This window comes from Ostrea edulis, chromosome 6 (genome assembly GCF_947568905.1).
Source record: "Ostrea edulis chromosome 6, xbOstEdul1.1, whole genome shotgun sequence".
Classification (NCBI taxonomy): domain Eukaryota; kingdom Metazoa; phylum Mollusca; class Bivalvia; order Ostreida; family Ostreidae; genus Ostrea; species Ostrea edulis.
Window position 1 is genome coordinate 78,658,837 of NC_079169.1, and position 19,519 is coordinate 78,678,355.

Here is a 19,519-nt window from a genome sequence, read left to right on the forward strand (position 1 = left end):
TCATTTTTGGTGATTCAATGAAAACTTGTGTCTTTCTCACTTTCCACTAGGTCTTAACCTGGAGTAACAATTGTTGAACCATGATAACATTGAATCCAATCTAAAGATGACCGATCCTGTATCAATTGGTTAACAATGAACCCAATCTTAAGCTGACCGATCCTGTATCAATTGGTTAACAATGAACCCAATCTAAAGATGACTGATTCTGTATGAAAAGATGACCGATCCTGTATCAATTGGTTAACATTGAATCTAATCTAAAGATGACCGATCCTGTATCAATTGGTTAACATTGAATCCAATCTAAAGATGACCGATCCTGTATCAATTGGTTAACAATGAACCCAATCTAAAGATGACCGATCCTGTATCAATTAGTTAACAATGAAGTGAATTCAATCTAAAGAGGTCTAATCCTGTATCAATTAGTTAACAATGAACCCAATCTAAAGATGTTTGATCATGTATCAATTGGTTATAGCTTTAGTAGCAGGTTTCAATGTTTTAAGTTACTTTAGTTATTATAATAAACAAAAACTCGCATCTCTTAATTACTACTTTCAACTAGGTCTTGCAGTCTAGCTGCACATGCATTCATAGATGGTCGAGCAGGTGTCCTTATTTGGGTTCTAGTAGCCAGTTTTTGATGTTTTAAATCATTTAATCAAATAAAACAATTACTGACATTTTCTCAACCAATATCATGCTCGATGAATATCGCACTTCCCAGGTAGCGAAAGCATAGTGCTGACTTAAAAAATGTCAATAATTATTTCATGTACGTAATATAGTACTCTTTCCATCTACTGTACACGGTTGACATTCTAAACACTATCATTACTGTCTGAAATTTGGGTTAATGAATATCTTTTTTCGATACTGCCAAAAAATTGTGCAATAGAGTCAGGCAGCTTTCAGCATGAAGCAGCAATGCTCAACAATCAAAATATCTTTTTTCCTTAGCCATATTTGTTAAAATAAAAACCTATATCAGACATTTGTCTGTCAAATTTAAAACAAGAGTTGTCAGAAGACATCGGTGCTTGCCAGGCAGGATGAAATTTGTAAAAAAGGGTAGAACATCATATACAGGTAGAATTAAGAATAAACACTTTCATGGCCTGATTTGTGGAGAAACATGACGCGAAAAATACCTGATATACGGTATAAAATTGAAGCTGTATTTCTGATTTGATTATCATCATTTCACATGCAGGAATGGTATTGTGGGTAATGGATGTGGATTTAAATTGATTTCCAGGGTCACTTAAGATTTCTAGTGCAGACTGTCCATGTCTGAATTTTGTCAAACTTTCAGAAATGGTTCTGGGGTTTTATTGGATTTCAAGGCCATATGAATATGTTCCACTGGATGGGAAATTATAAAACTCCCACAATGCAAGGTCTGAGCTACATTTCTTATCTGATGTGAGTAATGGAATCTTGCATTAAAATGCATGATTCCTTCAAGGTTAATTGTAAAGGCCAAGGTCACTGAGAAGAAAATCCTTGCATACAAGATTCAAATCACATTTCTTCAACTAACTTTTAGCAAACATTTTAGGAAAGATACCGTGCATAAAGATCTGGGTTCTTATTAGATTTCAAAGTCAAATTCAAATGTTGAACAACACAAGGAGCAAATCTCCATAGTAATTGTATGCAAAAACTTGAGTGTACCAAATTTCAGTTATTAGTATACATGTAGGTGTGGTATCTTACAAGATCTAATTATTTTGGCTTTAAAGTTCACAGGACAAGGTCATTAAAGAACACTTTTGGGCTGGGAAATGTCATCTTGCAAGAGGTGGAGTTCTTTACTAATAGCAATTAATCAAAAACATTTAGACAAATGAAAAGTGCATGTCTTTGTTTCTAGAGATCATGATCATTTTTAAAGGCATATCTGGTATCACGCAGTTTCTAAAAAATTATTTAACAACTATCTACACCACAAAAATGTTGGATAAGATGCTATTTTGCCAACTCTCTTGTCATCTGTTACATTTGATGTCATCTTACCTCAAAAACTTCATTCCATGCAGGATTCACCGTGTTGTTAATGACTTTTGTTTTGAATTTTTCGGGACCAACTGAAAAGAAATGTTGGATAGCTTCACATTGATGGTGGTACCCAGAGCAATAGTTAAGAAATTATCAATGCTGTTGATGTCACATATCATGAAACATTTACATGCACTGTCAGTAACTTTACTTCTAATTTTTTTTCCTACATCTTACTCAATTAAATTAAACCTAAGACTTGTATTTTTGTTCCTATAAAATAATGTTTCTTATATAAATATATATTGCACCAAAAATATGAATGACACCACTTAAAAGAAAATAAATCTTCCTGTCAATTGAGTGTTTGAAATATCAGAATGTACCAGGTATTGTAAAGGAACAGAATCGCAAGTTTAATCTTAATAACTTAAACCTTATCCTTCTATACTCCTTACACTTCAATACTGCATATGGATCAGATTTTCCTTTGCCAACAAAAGCCAAATCAGCTGACACCAGATTTCTAGCTTCCATCATGTGAATTCGCAAAACACCCTGAAAATATTCACCAATTAATGTCTACTGTAAGAAGCAATCTAAATCTCTGATACAGAACAAAAACTTAAGACATGAAAGAGAGGCTCGGCATGGTTATGCAAATACACATTATTTGTTAGAGGAGTTTTGAGATAGCAAAAATTTCCCTCTGAGAGATGTCACATAAATTTAAACATGTTTCAATATTCCTCTGACACATTGCTATATCAAATGCATTTCACTTGTGCAATTTTAATACCTTCTATAAAATCAAAAGCTTCATTTCACTGTATGCATTGTAAATTAATAAATAAACTAAAAAATAAAAACAAACAAATAAACTAAAAAAAACAAACCAACTAAACATTGCCTTTAGTAAAAATTTCTAGATATATCAGCTCTTCTGTGATAGAGGTACATTCAGTATTCTATTGAATGCTTACCTCTTAGGGTGGATAAATATATTATAGACTGGTTATATAGATGACAAACTTATGAAAGTGTGAATTTAGTGTATTAAAATGTACATCAGCTGGTGGTATATATTAAACTGACCATATCAAGATGAATTTGTTTGCATTAGGCCATTAAATGAAATATGTAATGATCATTTACTACCTCTTTAACATGATCAATACTTTAACAAGAACAACAGTTGTCAGAAAACAACACAGCTCACTGCGAAGCATCACTTTACTTAACCTATTCCCTTTGGTTCAAAAGGTTGAAAAGTAGATCAAAATCCAAAGTCACTAGGTCAAACTTTTTGATACTATATAAAAGACCTGATCACAAGGCATCTAATTTAAAACATGAAATATCACATCCCTATCCCCCTTGGTTCAATAGACATAGCCAACAAAGTTTTTGAAAAGTAAGTCAAAGTTCCAAGGCCAAGGTCATAAGTCTTGGTATCAAAACTAAGGTCTCTTTGTAATGTAAAAGTAAAATATCAAAGCCCCATCCTCCTTGATTCAAAAGATTAGGACTTGTTAAAAGTTTTCCAAAATTAGGTCAAAGCCAAGGTCATTAGGTCGAAAGTCTTGGTACCAAAATAAAGGTCTCTTCATGCGGCATCTATATGTGAAATCCATATGTATGATATGGTGACTGTAGGTGGAAAGGATAACGTTTTAAAGCCCGGAAACCATATTGCTACTTCGATGTCCAGTGCACTTGACCTTTTGACCCCAAAATCGATAGGGAACATCTTCATCCCATGGGTAGTCCATATGTATGATATGGTGACGGTAGGTGGTAAGGATAACGCTTTAGAGCCTGGAAAACATATTGCTACTTCGATGTCCAGTGCGCTTGACCTTTGACCCCAAAATCAATAGGGAACATCTTCATCCCATGGGTAGTCCATATGTATGATATGGTGACGGTAGGTGGTAAGGATAACTCTTTAGAGCCCGGAAACCATATTGCTACTTCGATGTCCAGTGCGCTTGACCTTTGACCTTTTGACCCCAAAATCGATAGGGAACATCTTCATCCCATGGGTAGTCCATATATATGATATGGTGACGGTAGGTGGAAAGGATAATGCTTTAGAGCCCGGAAACCATTGTGTCTACAGACGGACGGACGGACGGACAGACAGACGGACAACCCGATTCCAGTATACCCCCCCACAACTTGTTGCGGGGGGGTATAATAACTTCCTGACTAACCTCTGGTGGTGGATATTTCAGGAGATTTAGATTCAGTTCCTCAATCATGGGGACAGCTATTCTGTTTGGTAACACCATAATGTTGGCTATCTGCTCAGCAATAATGTCTTCAACCATCTCTCTAACCAGACAATAGAATATCATTTACAAATAGCAAGACCAAGTTTAGGCTTTATTTGTTCATTTGTTGTTAATTAATACATAGTTGTTAATAAATAAACGCTATCTCAATCATTATTGATGTCATCCAATACAAAATGCACTGCACATTCATTATCTTTGTCAAACATTTACTTTACAATATGTTATCAAAGTTATTTAAGATCAATCATTGTACTAAATAGGTAAAAAATGAAAATAAATTCATTGTCCAATTAAAATGTCTATTATTCATAGGTACTTAATATATGTATTGTATATAATATATCAATAAGATTTCCAAATCCTATGTTTTAAATGAAATATAGCATGGCACATACGTAAAATACAGACACTATAGTCCAGAACTGTTGCATGACAGCTGACAAAAAGGACAATGTATTACTCACATTCCTATATGTTCATGCAATACCTTAGTGCTGACAGTAAAGAAAAATTATATAGTTACCGAAAATTTAACACTAACATAACAGATGCCAAGTCACAATTTGATATGCTTAAAAGTATTGTAGATGGTTATAAACTATAGAACATAACTAATAAATGACCTTTACAGTGGCTTACAAGCTAAATACTACATTCAAATTGTGGCCATGTCAGACATCAAAAGAAGTCAAATATAAACAGCCTATTATTCATACACAGCTCCTCCTTTCTGAAGTTTTGTGTGAATTTCATCTGTCCAGTACGTACAAAGCACAATCCAATATCAATTCATGCCTTTTAATGATATTCTCAGAGTATTAGTGTTTACACTGAGCTGAACATTTTAGATATCCCTGTACCTTTGAGAACACTGTCTTAAGAAAGAGAGAGATAATTTGAAAATTAATAACATTTTTAACAAGAGGCCCACAGGCTTTATTATCAGTCACCTGAGTGTCAGCTTAAAGTATCACTTGCCCCAAGGGCTTTGAAATCTAAAATAATTTTCCTGTTCTGCATATCAAAACTAACTTCTTATATTCAGTAGAAGTAAAAAAAAAAACAGGGTATGTTCTTCAAACGTAAATGCCCCCAAAAGTGGCTATACTAATGAATCACTTTACATAATAAAATATGCAGTATGACTATTTTGGACCCATATTAGAGTCAGAACTCTAAGGTTGTGAAATTCACGATTTTGGTACATCCCTTTTTACTTTCCATAACTATGCATTTAATTTTTACACAGTATCAGCAAACTTAAAGAAGTAGTTTTTCAAATGATAAAAGACAATAATCACAATGATGTTACTAATCATAAAACCCCTACCCCTGGGATCATAAAATCTACAATTCTGGTAAAGGGCTATCTGCTCCTTCAAACTATTTATTTACCACAGTAGTTTCAATTTTATAATATCAATAGCATTAAAAGATGTTATTTTAAAATGTTTTACACAGAAGCACTACATGCTAAGTTTGGTAGTGGCCTGGATTCAGAACATCTATCCTGGGGTTATCATGAAGTACTGTATACAATTTCGGTAAAGGTCATCCTGCTCTACATGACTATGCATTTAGTTTTTCTTACAGATGTAATGTGGAGAAATTTTTTGAAAATTGGTATATTTTTGTTTTTGCCCGGCCCCCAAGACCCCATGCCACAGAAATCCTGAAATTTACAATTTATATCCCCCTTGTCATATGCTTGTCCCAAAGATGTTTCATACCAAACTTGAAATTGGATATGGTATTCATGAAGAAGTTTAATATGCTCATTTGTTAATGCTTGATGGATGAAAACCCATATATGTCACCTAACTGACTCAGGTGATCTAAAAATGTAACATGCACACATGCACGTGCGTGCTTTGAGAAATCAAGGCAAATTTGATCTTGACATACAACCTTGAACTCAATAAACAGCTTTGACCTTGACCTTTAATTTCCTAATAGTTTAAAGTTAAAATCTTGTATACTTAAAAAGTTATAGTTTTTAGTTAAAGTAGTGTACAAGCAGACAAACAGGAACACAAAAATCACCGAGTATGAATACCACTACCATTCAATTAGACAGTATATTCTGAAACGTTATGCAGTACTTTAATATTCATAGAGTTCACAATGACTCAACACCGATCAACTGGATTCATTGCAAATTTGATCACAGCTTACAACTTGTTTTATTGATTTACTTAAACAATGGTAATGTGATGACTTGGTTAAACAGAGGAATGATATCCTAGTGAAACATCTTGCAACTTAATGGCAGCTCCACAGACTCATATAACACTGGCTATATGTCCGTTAAACTCTACATTAAGGTATCCGACCTATGATAGACCTATACGAATTATTTCATCAACAAAACCCTACAGCACAGAAATGCTGGGATCAATTTTCAGGACTTAATAATGCAAAATGATTTAATGAAAAGTTTTTTAAACGTGGTGATTCAGCTCATTAAACTTTACATTGATGACAATCCAAGCTACCAGATCTTTTCAAAATAGACATGTGGTTAAGACTAAATTGGACAAAAACTCTTAACTAAATACGATGAATTTTACAACTGAGAATAATATTTTTTAAAAAGTTCAGTTCATAGTGAATTTTATAAATTTCATGTATCCCCCACCCCCTTACTTTCAAACAAGGCAGATGACTCATTCTAGAAAATTAAAGGTCATATGAATAATTCTAATGCCCCCCTCCCCCTCCCAAATGATAAATCAAATTGAATTCCACAAAACATTTCAGAGAAATTCATATTAATTTTTTTTTTATCATTGTCTCATCTTGAAAATTGTAGATTTGAGGTTATTATGGGCAGAATACTAAGAAACTTAAAAGGAGCACAAATGTATAATGCACTAATCTGAAAGCAATTAATTCCTATAAAAACTAATTATGTTCATGAAGTTTAAAAAAGTGTTGTATCTGTAAATGCCATGCACAATCACAATTTCTATTTTAAACCTTACATGCACATTACAATTATTATCAATTAAAAAAACCAAAACCTTGATGCAAAGACAGAAGTCCCCATCAACTTAAAACTAACAATACACTAAATCAAGTGACCAAGCAAGCAGTAATGAAATGTACATGTACCTAGTTCTACGGTTATCATTACCCTCTATTATAATGGTGATATTTGGATGACGAGGGGATCTTACAAATCCACCTAACGTACTATTGCTATAATCACTCGACATTTAATTGGACATTCAATGCTCTCAATAGACATGCAAGAGAAGTCTTTGGAACTTTCATCAAAATGCTGGTTTTAACTACAAGAATTATAACGATGTATATCCAGATATACGTAAAGAATCTGACTGGAAAATATATACAATTCAATGCAATGAAAAATAAGAGGAAACACAAATTCTGAATGATGCACGATTCTATCAAACACAAAGACACACCATCAGGAAAACACCTGGAAAATCCTTTGTATCCACACCGAAAGCTAATTGTAAAAGAGGAATCTCTTACAAATGATTGTTAATCTAGCCACAATGCATAATATACACATAGATAATGAGGCCTGTGTGCCACGGCGCTATAGCCAAGTCATACTGGGATCATACAGTCTCAGAAATTTTGGAGCTCTAACTGATACCCATACTGTGTCAAGACTCTTTAATGCACGACTGTGGCCTTCAAGATGATGGTTACAAAATTTATTACTTTTGACAAAATGTAACTTTTTTTGAAGATTTTGTACCTGTAAAGAAGAGTTTGTACCTATAAAGAGGATTCTGAACCTACCTACACTAAACGGTATAGCCAAAGGTACTATGGTTTGAACAAACTAAACTGTATACTATTTACAAGTTCGGCAAATTTGCCAAAATGTACAGCTGTATTCTCTTATTCTTGAAAGGATAATTTAAAACATTTCCCTTTCATGATAAACATACTTTGTGAAAATTCATACCCTAAATGTATTCCAATATTCTAGGATGCTTGCATATCATTGAATCAACTATAATTGTCTTTTGTTCTTCAAGAAAGGTATTCAAAGTGTTCAATATTGGTTCTTGAAAAGTTGAAAATGAAAATGCCTTACAATTTTTTCATTAGGAAAGATCATTTTAGCCTTTATGCATGGCTCAGGTTTGCTAACAATTGGCATTAAAATTTTCCTTGCAAACTGTTGATGTTCTGAAAGATTTAGCAAGTATTGATGTACAAAGTTTAAGTATCCAAAAATCGCATCTTTCTTCACCATTAAAATTGGTCACTATATCAGTCTACACAGATGTTCTTGAAATTCACATGTCATTGATCTGTTATAACACTTAGTACACAGTTACAAAATACACTATTAGCTATGTATTATCAAAAACACCATTTCATCTAATGTTAATTGTTATTCTTGAAGTAACTTTTGAAAAGAGACCAGATTCTTGTCTAACCTGAGACCTGGAAAATCCAGAGCATCTGCTAAGCCCTTTAGGTTGAAGTCAATGGTCTGTAAATGAATGTGGGTGCTGCTGTTAGTCAAAAGTTTCTTTCTTCTTGAAATTTGTTATTATATAAGAAAAAAGTTCTAAATGTATTTTCAGTAAAGAAACATACTTTATATTAAATGTGTATTGAATAAAACTGTTGAAAAACATACATGTGTGATACCTCCTGGATGGGTAAAAGGCTCTTGGAATTGAGCATTAAAAAAATTCTCCTAGTAGGAGCTGAATGCTTACCAGATCCCCACACCAAACTTCTTAAAGAATGTCCAACAGCCCTTTCTTAAGGAATACAATCCTTCAGGACAAATTTAGATATGCAACAAGTGCTTGGCAGGCATTGATTAATTGGCGAAGATTCCAAATATCTCCCAAGCCAACTCTGGATTATAAAAATGAATGTGCAACATAACCTAAATATCACTTTACCATTATGTTCCCCCAGAAAAGTTCATTTTTAATCTGTTTGTTATTAAGGTCTTCCATTTCCAATGGAAGTGTGAGTTTTTTTTATCTAGATATCATTAAGGTCTTCTGTTTCCAATGGAAGAACTTGTTATTCTTCAGTTTTTTCCTTATATTTTTTTTTTTTTTTTTTTTTTTTTTTTTACAAATTTTGTGACAGCAATTTCTTGGATATGAGTCGACCAATTTTTGTGAAAGCATTATGCGACAGGTCGGTATAGATCTATATGCTGGTCAATCTTTTGTTCAGTACTACATATTTTTGAAATAAAGGTCACTGGCCAATTTTTAAGCTTTTTTTCAAAAGCTGAACTTATGAAGTGTATGTATTGCAGTTGAACTGAAGTTCACTTGGAGAGTGACACAAACACCCATGAATACACAAGAATCCAGCATATAATTATTTTTTAGTCTTTCTTTCCAGAGAATAAGTCTCATTAGATAAATTCCAAGTATAACTACCAAGACTTGATAAATAAAGTACTTTATACCATATAACTGACATACATGTACCAAATTCAAGTTTATTGAATCCTTATCAAATAAAGTAAAAATTTTCCTTGTTATCCATTAAATTTTTTTCTTTCTTCTCATTCTATTGCTTTGTATGTCAAGGGGAAAAAAAAAAAAAAAAAAAAAAAAAATCCCTCCCCAAAAACAAGTATAAACTATTAAAAAAAATCTACATGAACTGACTCCCAGCATTTTGGAGACAAATATCCAAATTTAGATCCAGGACTGTATCACATGTATGGGGCAGACAAATAAATACTCACAGGATTGTTGAGGAAAAATACACTGATTCCACCAAACAAAGGCATTCGACCAATCAAAGGCTTGAAGATAACTCTCATTGTACCTCTAACCTACAATACACCCCAGGCCATGTTACCTAATAAGTGCTGTGAGCTATAGGCGGTATGCAATTTGAATTAACTATTGGATGCTGCTTTGGCTGGTTTGTCTCAAAGCTATCAAAGAGATACATACCTGCAAGTCTTCTACACCCAAATTTATTCCCTTTATTTTCATCATCAATTCACAGTCACTGCTGTATCTGTAATGAGGAATTAAAAGGTTGTGTAAAACTGCTCCAGAGACATATTGTATATTTTTCCCTATGAATCAAATACGGGCTGGGCAAGGTTAAATTAAAACACAAAATGGTGTGTATACATATATATATAAACAATAAATGGTAAAATTTGAATTCTGAAAGTAGAATGTTATATCTTTGTTCAATCTTTATCACAAATATTGAAGTCTCCATACATAAAGTTTGAGGCTGCACATGATTTGTAACAGATGGAAAGACGAACAGACATTGAACTATCCACAACCAATATCTTCATCCTGTTAGAGAAGACCACAGCAAAGGGCACATGGACCTCAGCAATCACCTGAGGACCACAACAAAGGGCACATGGACCTCAACATTCATCTGAGCACCACAACAAAGGTCACATGGACCTCAACAGTCACCTGAGGACCACAACAAAGGGCACATGGACCTCAACATTCATCTGAGCACCACAACAAAGGGCATATGGACCTCAACATTCATCTGAGGACCACAACAAAGGGCACATGGATCTCAACAGTCACCCTGAGTATCACAAAATGAAATTAAAGGTGTTGCATGTTGGTGCTATGAACGCATCTGTTATACTCTGAGAACAGGATGTTATCAGGTGGTGTTTTCAAAATGCTTTATATGATCAAAATGACAATTTATAGCCTTGACAAACATTTATTGCATTGTTATCTGAGATCCTAATTTGGACCAAACAACCCTGGTTCAGGATCTGAATATATGCAAGCTTTTTGCCATATACCAGTTTTCATCAAGTCCTTGAATTACACCATTATACAATGGACCAAATCATTCTTACATATTTTGTACCATGTGACCTTGACCACTGAAAATGATTTTGGTCTAGGGTCATGACAACCATCTGCTCATCAGCAGTCAAATACATGTTGGAGCTTTTGTCTCTTATCCATTACAAGTTATGACCTACACATGTAGACAAAAGTGGCATGGAAGGACACATGACAGATAAGTTGATCCTTAGATATAGTAAAAATGCTGTGTTTTAAAAAGCCTTAACTATGCATCCAATCTGCTATATATATATTCAGTGGTAAAAAAGATTTCCAAGATGTAATTCATTTCTAGTACATGAGCCATAAAGATTTTCCCCTTCCACCTTCAAATTATTGAAAATGTATTTGCATGATTTTAACAAGGCAAGGATATATATATAATATCTAATTTTTCAGTTTATGGTCAGGGAGCTTGGAAACCAGTCACAAGAGTGTGGGGGATAGGGCAGGATAAATAATACAATATCAATATAATTTACTTACATAATGTCAAGATCCATGTAAATTTCATCTCTTCTAACATTTTCTGTGTAAACTTTGACACCTCCAATGCGTGGTGGCTGAAATCAATGGCACAATCAAAAGATCAGTCATGTTGAATATCTTCAGTTCACTGTATCTTGAACAAGCTGTTTGATGTTTGAGTGAACTAAAGTAATTTTGTACACCCTTGATAAGAAACAAAGTGTGTTTGTGAAACACTGATTCCATCGCCCCTGTATGACCAAATTCCAAGGTTTTTGATACAAGAAGAATGGACTTGTCACAGGAATATGCGTGTGAAATATGAAAGCCCTATCACCATCCATTCAAAAGTTATGGCCAAGGTTAAAGTTATAATGGACAAACAGACATTAATTGCTGATCATATTAGAAATTTCATGAAAGTTCCCAAAATATCAGATATTGCACATAATGATATTAAATATTTCACATATTTCACAAACCCCTTTATAGCTTTAACCTGAACATAACAAAAAAATTCAATAAACAAATTTTAGATATGGTATAATTTGAATTTGTCACAGGTTGCCAGCTGGTGGAGAATAGCCTTCAGCCATACATGATTTTCAAATATTAAACATGTTAAATACATACATGCATTTTATGACATTATAAATTGTTCGAAAGGCCTTTATATCCATATGAGTATATTTGACTATATAGCTTTATCAATAAATCAAAGAACAATATGCCAGTGAGATTTTGGAAAACTGTACATGAATGAAACAATATACACCCAAGCCTACTTTACATTACAATAATGGTTACAATACATTTGAACACATGCATAGATAACCACACATATTAACTCATACATGTACTTACAATATCCCCCAAGTCGATCTTTGTAAAGACAAATGAAGACATCTGGGCATGACTGGTCTGAATTTTTGGTTGAATGTTGGTGGTCAGTAATTCTTTGACATAGTCCCCGATAAAAGGCCATATCTGGTCCAGTATCTAAAAATGAAATGAAATTTCCGTTTGACAACCATTGTAAGCCTAGCTGCTTCAAAGATGAAGACAGAATCATGCAAATCCTTTATTCAAACTACATATATACAGAAATTAAATGTAAATTAACACAATTCATCCCTGAACATGATGAAAAAGACAGAGTATTAAATATGATATTGTAAACTTTTGTATGGGTATACAAATAGTAATTGTAGTTATAGTTTTTTAAAACATGTATATGTTTACAAAAACGGTTCTTTTATGGATCTTTTATGGTATATTTACAATCTAAATAGTGCACATATGTATGAAATCATCAATAGCATATCAAATTATATTGCATGTTTAAAGTCTATATCTGTTACATCTGTCACAAAATCAACACATGCAGCAAATCTAAAGCACAACTTCATTACCTCATAAAACAAGTTTAACATGTACACTAACTCTGCTATCCTTTTCTAAAGTGCATATATACTGTATATACTTCCCTATAAGTCAAATTTTTTCTGAGTTAAATTTTGGTCCAAAACTCCCGAGTTTTGATTTAATAGAGGAGAGTCTTTAAAAAAGATTGGTATTTTTCTGGATTGGCAAAACGTAGTATTTTATAAAAACCGATGATTATCATGGTCATTGTTGGCAAAGGTCTGAACATATATGTATTTCAAGGTTTTGCATAAAATACTAGTATTTTCATGTTTTAATAATTCTATTTTATCTTAAGTGTATACATATTATTCAATTTATAAATCATTTACATATTAATCACTCAATAATTTGACTTAATTACTATAAATCTATCGTTTATCAATAAAATTGAATTGCACTGTAAATTCCTAAATACAGGCAATGTTTTGATATTTTTCCTTAATTCTTTTTCCTTAATTCTTTCTTATCTTAATATATGAAGCATAAGAAATGGTTTTATCTCTTATGTTTCTAAAAACAGTTAATCATTAACAGTGAAGGAAATGCATGTGCCCCAGGGACTTTGTAGCTGTTTGGTTTGTTGAAAAATAAAAGGTAACAATATCAATGTCATGTCCCAAAATATTATTAGAACACAGAACATTGATTTGCTAAGAAAAAAGATCAAATATGGCATCATTTCTCCAGATATTATTTGAAACAGAGGTAAAAACATTAGAGCATTGATTTGAAATTGTCAACCGATTCTGGCAAAAAGTTGCACGGACTTCTACGTGGGTCAATGGCAAATCTCTACACAATAACCTAAAAACAAGAGGCCCATGGGCCACATTGCTCACCTTGGCCCATTTTTGAAGATTTTCCCTATATATATTCGCATGTAAAACTATGATCCCTATTGTGGCCCCAACCTACCCCCAGCGACCATGCTTTTTACAAATTTGAATCTGCACTTTGTCAGGAAGCTTTTATGTACATTTAAACTTTTCTGGCCAAGTGGTTCTTGTAAAGAATAATTTAAAAAGATTTTCCCTACATATTCGCATGTAAAACTTTAATCCCCTATTGTGGCCCCAACCTACCCCCAGGGGTCATGGATTTAACTTGAATCTGCACTATGTCAGAAAGCTTACAAGTAAATTTTAGCTCTTCTGGCCTAGTGGTTCTTGAGAAGATTTTTAAATGACCCCACCCTAATTTTGCAGTTTTTAAAAATTATCTCCCGAGTCACCCATTAAAGGGGGCATGGTCCTTCATTGGAACAAACTTGAAAGCCCTTCACCAAAGGATGTTTTTCGCCAAGTTTGGTTGAAATTTGCCCAGTGGTTCTGGATAAGAAGTTGAATATGTGAAAAGTTTACAGAGAGATAGACGGACGACGGGCAAGACGATCAGAAAAGCTCACTTGAACTTTCAGCCCAGGTGAGCTAAAAATACAACTGACTTATACACATAAGTAGATCCACTTATAGGTTAGTATATGCGGTAACTGCACCTGTTTGGCAATTTTTTTTTTTAAAAAAGCTTTTACCTTGTTGAACCATTCTGCTCTTTCTACCTCTGGAAAATGAACCTGAAAAGAGAATACAGAGAAGTTATTATGTGTATGGGAAGAAACAGAGAAAGGATTAATCCAATACATGCGAATTGTACAGTAAGCAGTAAATTTTGAAAGTATCAGCCATCATCAAACAATATATACCTTCTATTGCACTGTACGAATAAAAGATCTTAAGTTAGCTTAAAAATTGTGACAGGAGGTACATTTGTAGTTAGACAAGCCCAGAGATCTGTGTGTAAATTCCATAACCTGCAATTTTCCCAATCATCAAGGAAAAATAGAAAATTGTTGGGATCAAATCAAAATCCAAGATATTCCAAAACACCCTGAACTTTAAACAATATCAAAGTCACTTTGCAGCATTTCCCTTGTAATAGGCACATCTCTACATCATTGTGATCTTTCTTTGTACCAAGTTTCATCAAAATCCCCCAAAGGTTTAGGAGGAGTTGCAAAGACAAAGTTAAAGGGATCGACAGACGGACGACAGCGGTATAGCATAATACGCTCACATCTTTATGCGGGCTATAAAAAGAAATACAGTGGGTATGCATAAATTATACATTGACTGTAAGATATCTATAAATAGCCCCACAAGCACTGGAAGAATCTCAACATGATGTATTTAACTCAAACATAACTGTCTAAGTTTAAGGCTGAAAGAGCATAAAACAACGAATTATACTGGGAGGTATTTGATATTTTTAGTTCTCTTGAACTTGTGGCACGGTACTGATGTAACAAAACACATCTAGCTTTACACAGATAAGATCACCGATGATCTGAGAGTCTGAACTGGATATGTGACTGTCACTTGAAATGACTGAGTGATGCCGAATGATGGTTGTTTGAATATAAACACCAATTTAAAATCAATAATCCTAGTTAAAATAGGTGAAATAAGAGGTACTGTGAGCAATGCTCCCTAAGAATACCCCCCGCTTACCCCAACCTCCCAAAGGGTGTTGGTAATAGGTAAAACTTCAGTATTATGATCCAAAAGGTATCTAGGAACACAGCATCTCCATGCGATGAAAAAAGCCGTTAAAGAATTTAAATGGAAACCATATTGCTACTTTGATGTCCAGTGCACGTGACCTTTTGACCCCAAAATCGATAGGGAACATCTTCATCCCATGGGTAGTCCATATGTATGATATGGTGACTGTAGGTGGAAAGGATAACGCTTTAGAGCCCGGAAACCATATTGCTACTTCGATGTCCAGTGCGCTTGACCTTTGACATTTTCACCCCAAAATCGATAGGGAACATCTTCATCCCATGGGTAGTCCATATATATGATATGGTGATGGTAGGTGGAAAGGATAATGCTTTAGAGCCCGGAAACCATTGCGTCTACAGACGGACGGACTGACAGACAGACGGACAACCCGATTCCAGTATAACCCCCACCCCACAACTTGTTGCGGGGGGTATAATAATGTATGACATGTCGTACAGCCTCATATGTACATACAAATATTGCTATGATTTAACAGCATTTTTACAAGGTGGAAAAAAATTGTCGAAATTCGGACCGTGTAACTTTAACCAAAGTTATGGTTCAATAATTGTGCCTGGTTTAGTTAACAGGGGGGGAAATCAGTGGGTTGTTGTTTTTTTTTTTTACCAGAAGCTCACTTCAGATGAGCTGACAGGGCCTCAGGAAATCAACTCGAAGTATAGGCCTAACTAAAGTACAGTCAGAGCTCTTATATAAACAGCTACAGCCCTGGTATAAATCTATATAACCATGAAAATGACAGTTTGTGGAAAGGTATATGATTTAAACCTCCTAAGGCAATATATACAAAACTGCGTGGGTTGAATCTTTACACAATTTAATCTTAAAACCAACACACCCCACATTTATCACACAACAGTATGTGATTGTTAAAACAGATACATCTGTCACATGTATGTTATAAATTAATTATTCAATAAATTCACTGAAAACAATATGAAGCAGAATTCAAAATACTGGTAATCGTGATGGCCTTGTGTATACAATGATATGTACACGTCAGAATGTAAATTCTGATATGTGTGGTAAAATCACTGAAGCACTAAGAGTGTATTGGGTGATTCATCAAATATATTTCTTTGCTGAAAGAATAACATGAATAAAAACATCAAAGGAAAATATTACTCAGAACAGTTTGCCTCTTTTAAAAGATATATCAGCAAATAATTTGTTCTTATTTATTTGGATTATACATACAGCCAAAAGCAGCACTGGATAAAATGTGTATGAAACTTCATATATGTACATGTATACATGTAAATGCATGTGTATATATTATAGAGCTAGTTCATGCAGGGGAAAACATGCTTGTTGTGTTACAGTTCCACTACTTTACAATCATGTAGAACACACATACACTTCAAAATTACCAATACTGTATAGATTATAGTTTATATAATCATGTTTTACTGCAATGCCAACAAGCAGACTATTACTCATACACTATCTAGATTATAATTTATGTTTCCCTGTATTGCCAGCATGCAGACATCACATTTCCCTATCTTCATGAATTCACAAATATGTACATGCATGTATTATACATGAACACACAGACCATACTACAATGTTATACATGTACTTTAAGTGTTAATGCACCTGCAGTGTTCATTGTCCAAAGTTAAATTCTACATGTGTACTGCAAGTTTACGTAATATTCACATAAACTTTTCAATCTTCGTATAACTACAACTATATCTGCATGCTAAATCTGTGAAAAATTAATCTAAATGACAAAAACCTGTACTCAGAAAAGAAACAAGAGCTATAGTGGATTCAATAGGCACTCTCGCCTACAGCTTATTGTATTCTAAAATACAAAATATCCAACGTTTCATTTTATACATCATTTACATAGTTAAAAATCGCTTCATAGATGTTTCAGATGTCACCTTAAAAACGGAGGTCCTGTGTCGCATTGAACGTTGGCATGATAAAGACCCCCTCACTATTTAGGCCCTGAGCACCATGCATATATATATATATATGAAAATTTGCAGCATTTCACCCACAGCTTGTGGCGTCTCTGTACACATGCAAGTGAAAAATCCTTGAATGGGATGTAAAACAACAAACAATTTATACCAAATCATAATTTAAGAAGATATGCCCCCCCCCCCTCTCCTCGGGCCCCCGATTGGTGAATAAACAATATATATCAATTGATATCATTTATAAATGAATATTACTGGGATTCTAAGGAATATCAGGGATGCAGACAATTAAGTGCTCGCCCACTTGCCATTAATACAATTTAAAAGTCTTGGTGGGCTCCTAAATATCGTATTCTGATTGCCCACTTTGCGACCGTAACATTCTTACAGTACGATTCTTCCTGATTTATTTTTTAGAGTCTTATTTCCTAAGTCGAAATCGTTGCTGTTAACGAATTGGACTATTTGCAATTTTAGGTCTAGGCCAATTAATTATGAGCTTTGACATCTGTATCCAACATGGTTTTTCCCCAAGAACATTTAACGATTTTTTGCTACTTTTTCCCCACTGAAAATACATTTTTAGACAAATGTATAAAAAGCATCAACGGTCCAGAATATGGTTATAAAAATAATTTTTGTACACTTTACAAGGATGACAAAATGCGTAGGCTCTTCTGTAGATATGCCATTGTTGTGTCCCACTTTTGTCAGGGTCAAGATCTACCACCATTTAGACACAGCAGACTGAGGCCAAGGGATGGGAAAGTAAAAATTCCAGTACAGAGGAAGCCATAAAAATTTTGAATGATGCAGAGTGAAAGAGCTGAGAGTAAGAGGAGTCAGAGAGTGAATGAAATTGAGAATGGAGAAGAACCTGAGGGTTATAGGAACATCACAGAGAGTATGAGAAAGATATGGAAGACAGTAAATGATGTTTAATATTAATAAAGAAATAGTGAATAAGATTCGGTTTAAAACTGAAATGGAAATGTAATAGACTGCAACATTTCATTTTGTATGATATACTGATATACATATCTAAGCAACCTGAAATTCATTTGGGTAACCCAAGATCTGTACCTAGGTTGTGTGAGTGATAAGACCAAATTTTGACGAGTGTCGAACCCTGCAGAGTACAGTATCCAATATACATGGTAAAAAATTAGGTATATTGCAAGCAAATGCAAATTGGATTATTTGAACCACCTTTAACCAGAAAAGTGGTTAATTTTCTTTACACATTATATACCCGTAGATTATCTGATTTTCCGGATCACCACACTGTGGTTTTCTGATTCCGTATCAGTATTCTCTGAAACTGATGACGTCACAATGCATTAATGCAACATTGTTTGTGGAAAATGTTGACCGTGTCACAAACAAAATGGCGTACACAAAATATAATTTCACTGTATGTATGTGTTTTGATAATTTGGAATACATTTATTATCTTACAAGTTACAAACTTCATTTTAAAATCCATAAGGGGGTACATAATAAATTTATCATTACAACAGCAACCTGATCCAAAGAGTTGGATCACGATGTCTCGTTGATAGATGCAGATCTTTTAAATTAGACCAAACGAGATGGGAGTACGACACATGATCCAACTCTTCAGATCAACAGTGATCATGTTACTGTAGTAATCATGGTAATAATTATATATCAGGATTGTCAAGTGCTTGGAATTTTTCAAGGCAAGTCCCGGACTCAGAGAAAATATAAACAACTTGAGTCCCAAGAAAATTTCACAAGTCATTTTTGTATCAGATCTTTAAGAAAGGTAAAATTGTGAGAAATTTTTCTGCACTCCTATTTAATATGAACAGAAGCTGACACATTCCTCTGTTTAATTACCTCATTCTCAAACAAATTGCAAACAATGCATGTGTTAGTAATTCTATAATAATTACCTTCCCAATGCATATTGCCATAATTATGATTAAATTATGTAATAATTTGCT

At 33.9% G+C, this 19,519-nt stretch overlaps 1 protein-coding gene and 1 long non-coding RNA gene across 6 annotated transcripts in view; one reads left to right on the forward strand and one right to left on the reverse strand.

Annotated features, from left to right (window-relative positions):
- LOC130046978 (uncharacterized) overlaps positions 1 to 2,787 on the forward strand; it is a 7,884-nt gene extending 5,097 nt beyond the window's left edge. The window contains exons 1-2 of the long non-coding RNA XR_008796060.1: positions 1 to 1,095; positions 1,407 to 2,787. The exon at positions 1 to 1,095 is cut by the window's left edge and continues 5,097 nt beyond it. This is a non-coding gene — a long non-coding RNA (uncharacterized LOC130046978). The remainder of the gene's footprint in view (positions 1,096 to 1,406) is intronic.
- The window catches only part of LOC125683187 (extended synaptotagmin-2-like), a 48,004-nt gene that overhangs the window by 27,633 nt on the left and 852 nt on the right, over positions 1 to 19,519 (reverse strand). For 3 of the 5 annotated variants that reach the window (XR_007372811.2, XM_048924038.2, XM_048924037.2), the window contains exons 2-11: positions 14,562 to 14,603; positions 12,467 to 12,601; positions 11,621 to 11,697; positions 10,241 to 10,307; positions 10,027 to 10,116; positions 8,735 to 8,790; positions 5,168 to 5,182; positions 4,224 to 4,344; positions 2,466 to 2,565; positions 2,026 to 2,096 (exon numbers count right to left, since the gene is read on the reverse strand). Coding sequence is in view for 4 of the 5 variants with exons in the window: in XM_048924038.2 (XP_048779995.1) it covers positions 2,026 to 2,096; positions 2,466 to 2,565; positions 4,224 to 4,344; positions 5,168 to 5,182; positions 8,735 to 8,790; positions 10,027 to 10,116; positions 10,241 to 10,307; positions 11,621 to 11,697; positions 12,467 to 12,601; positions 14,562 to 14,603 (774 nt within the window). In the remaining variant the exon portion in view is untranslated. The remainder of the gene's footprint in view (positions 1 to 2,025; positions 2,097 to 2,465; positions 2,566 to 4,223; positions 4,345 to 5,167; positions 5,183 to 8,734; positions 8,791 to 10,026; positions 10,117 to 10,240; positions 10,308 to 11,620; positions 11,698 to 12,466; positions 12,602 to 14,561; positions 14,604 to 19,519) is intronic. The other 2 variants (XM_056140893.1, XM_048924039.2) reach the window with 1 other exon arrangement.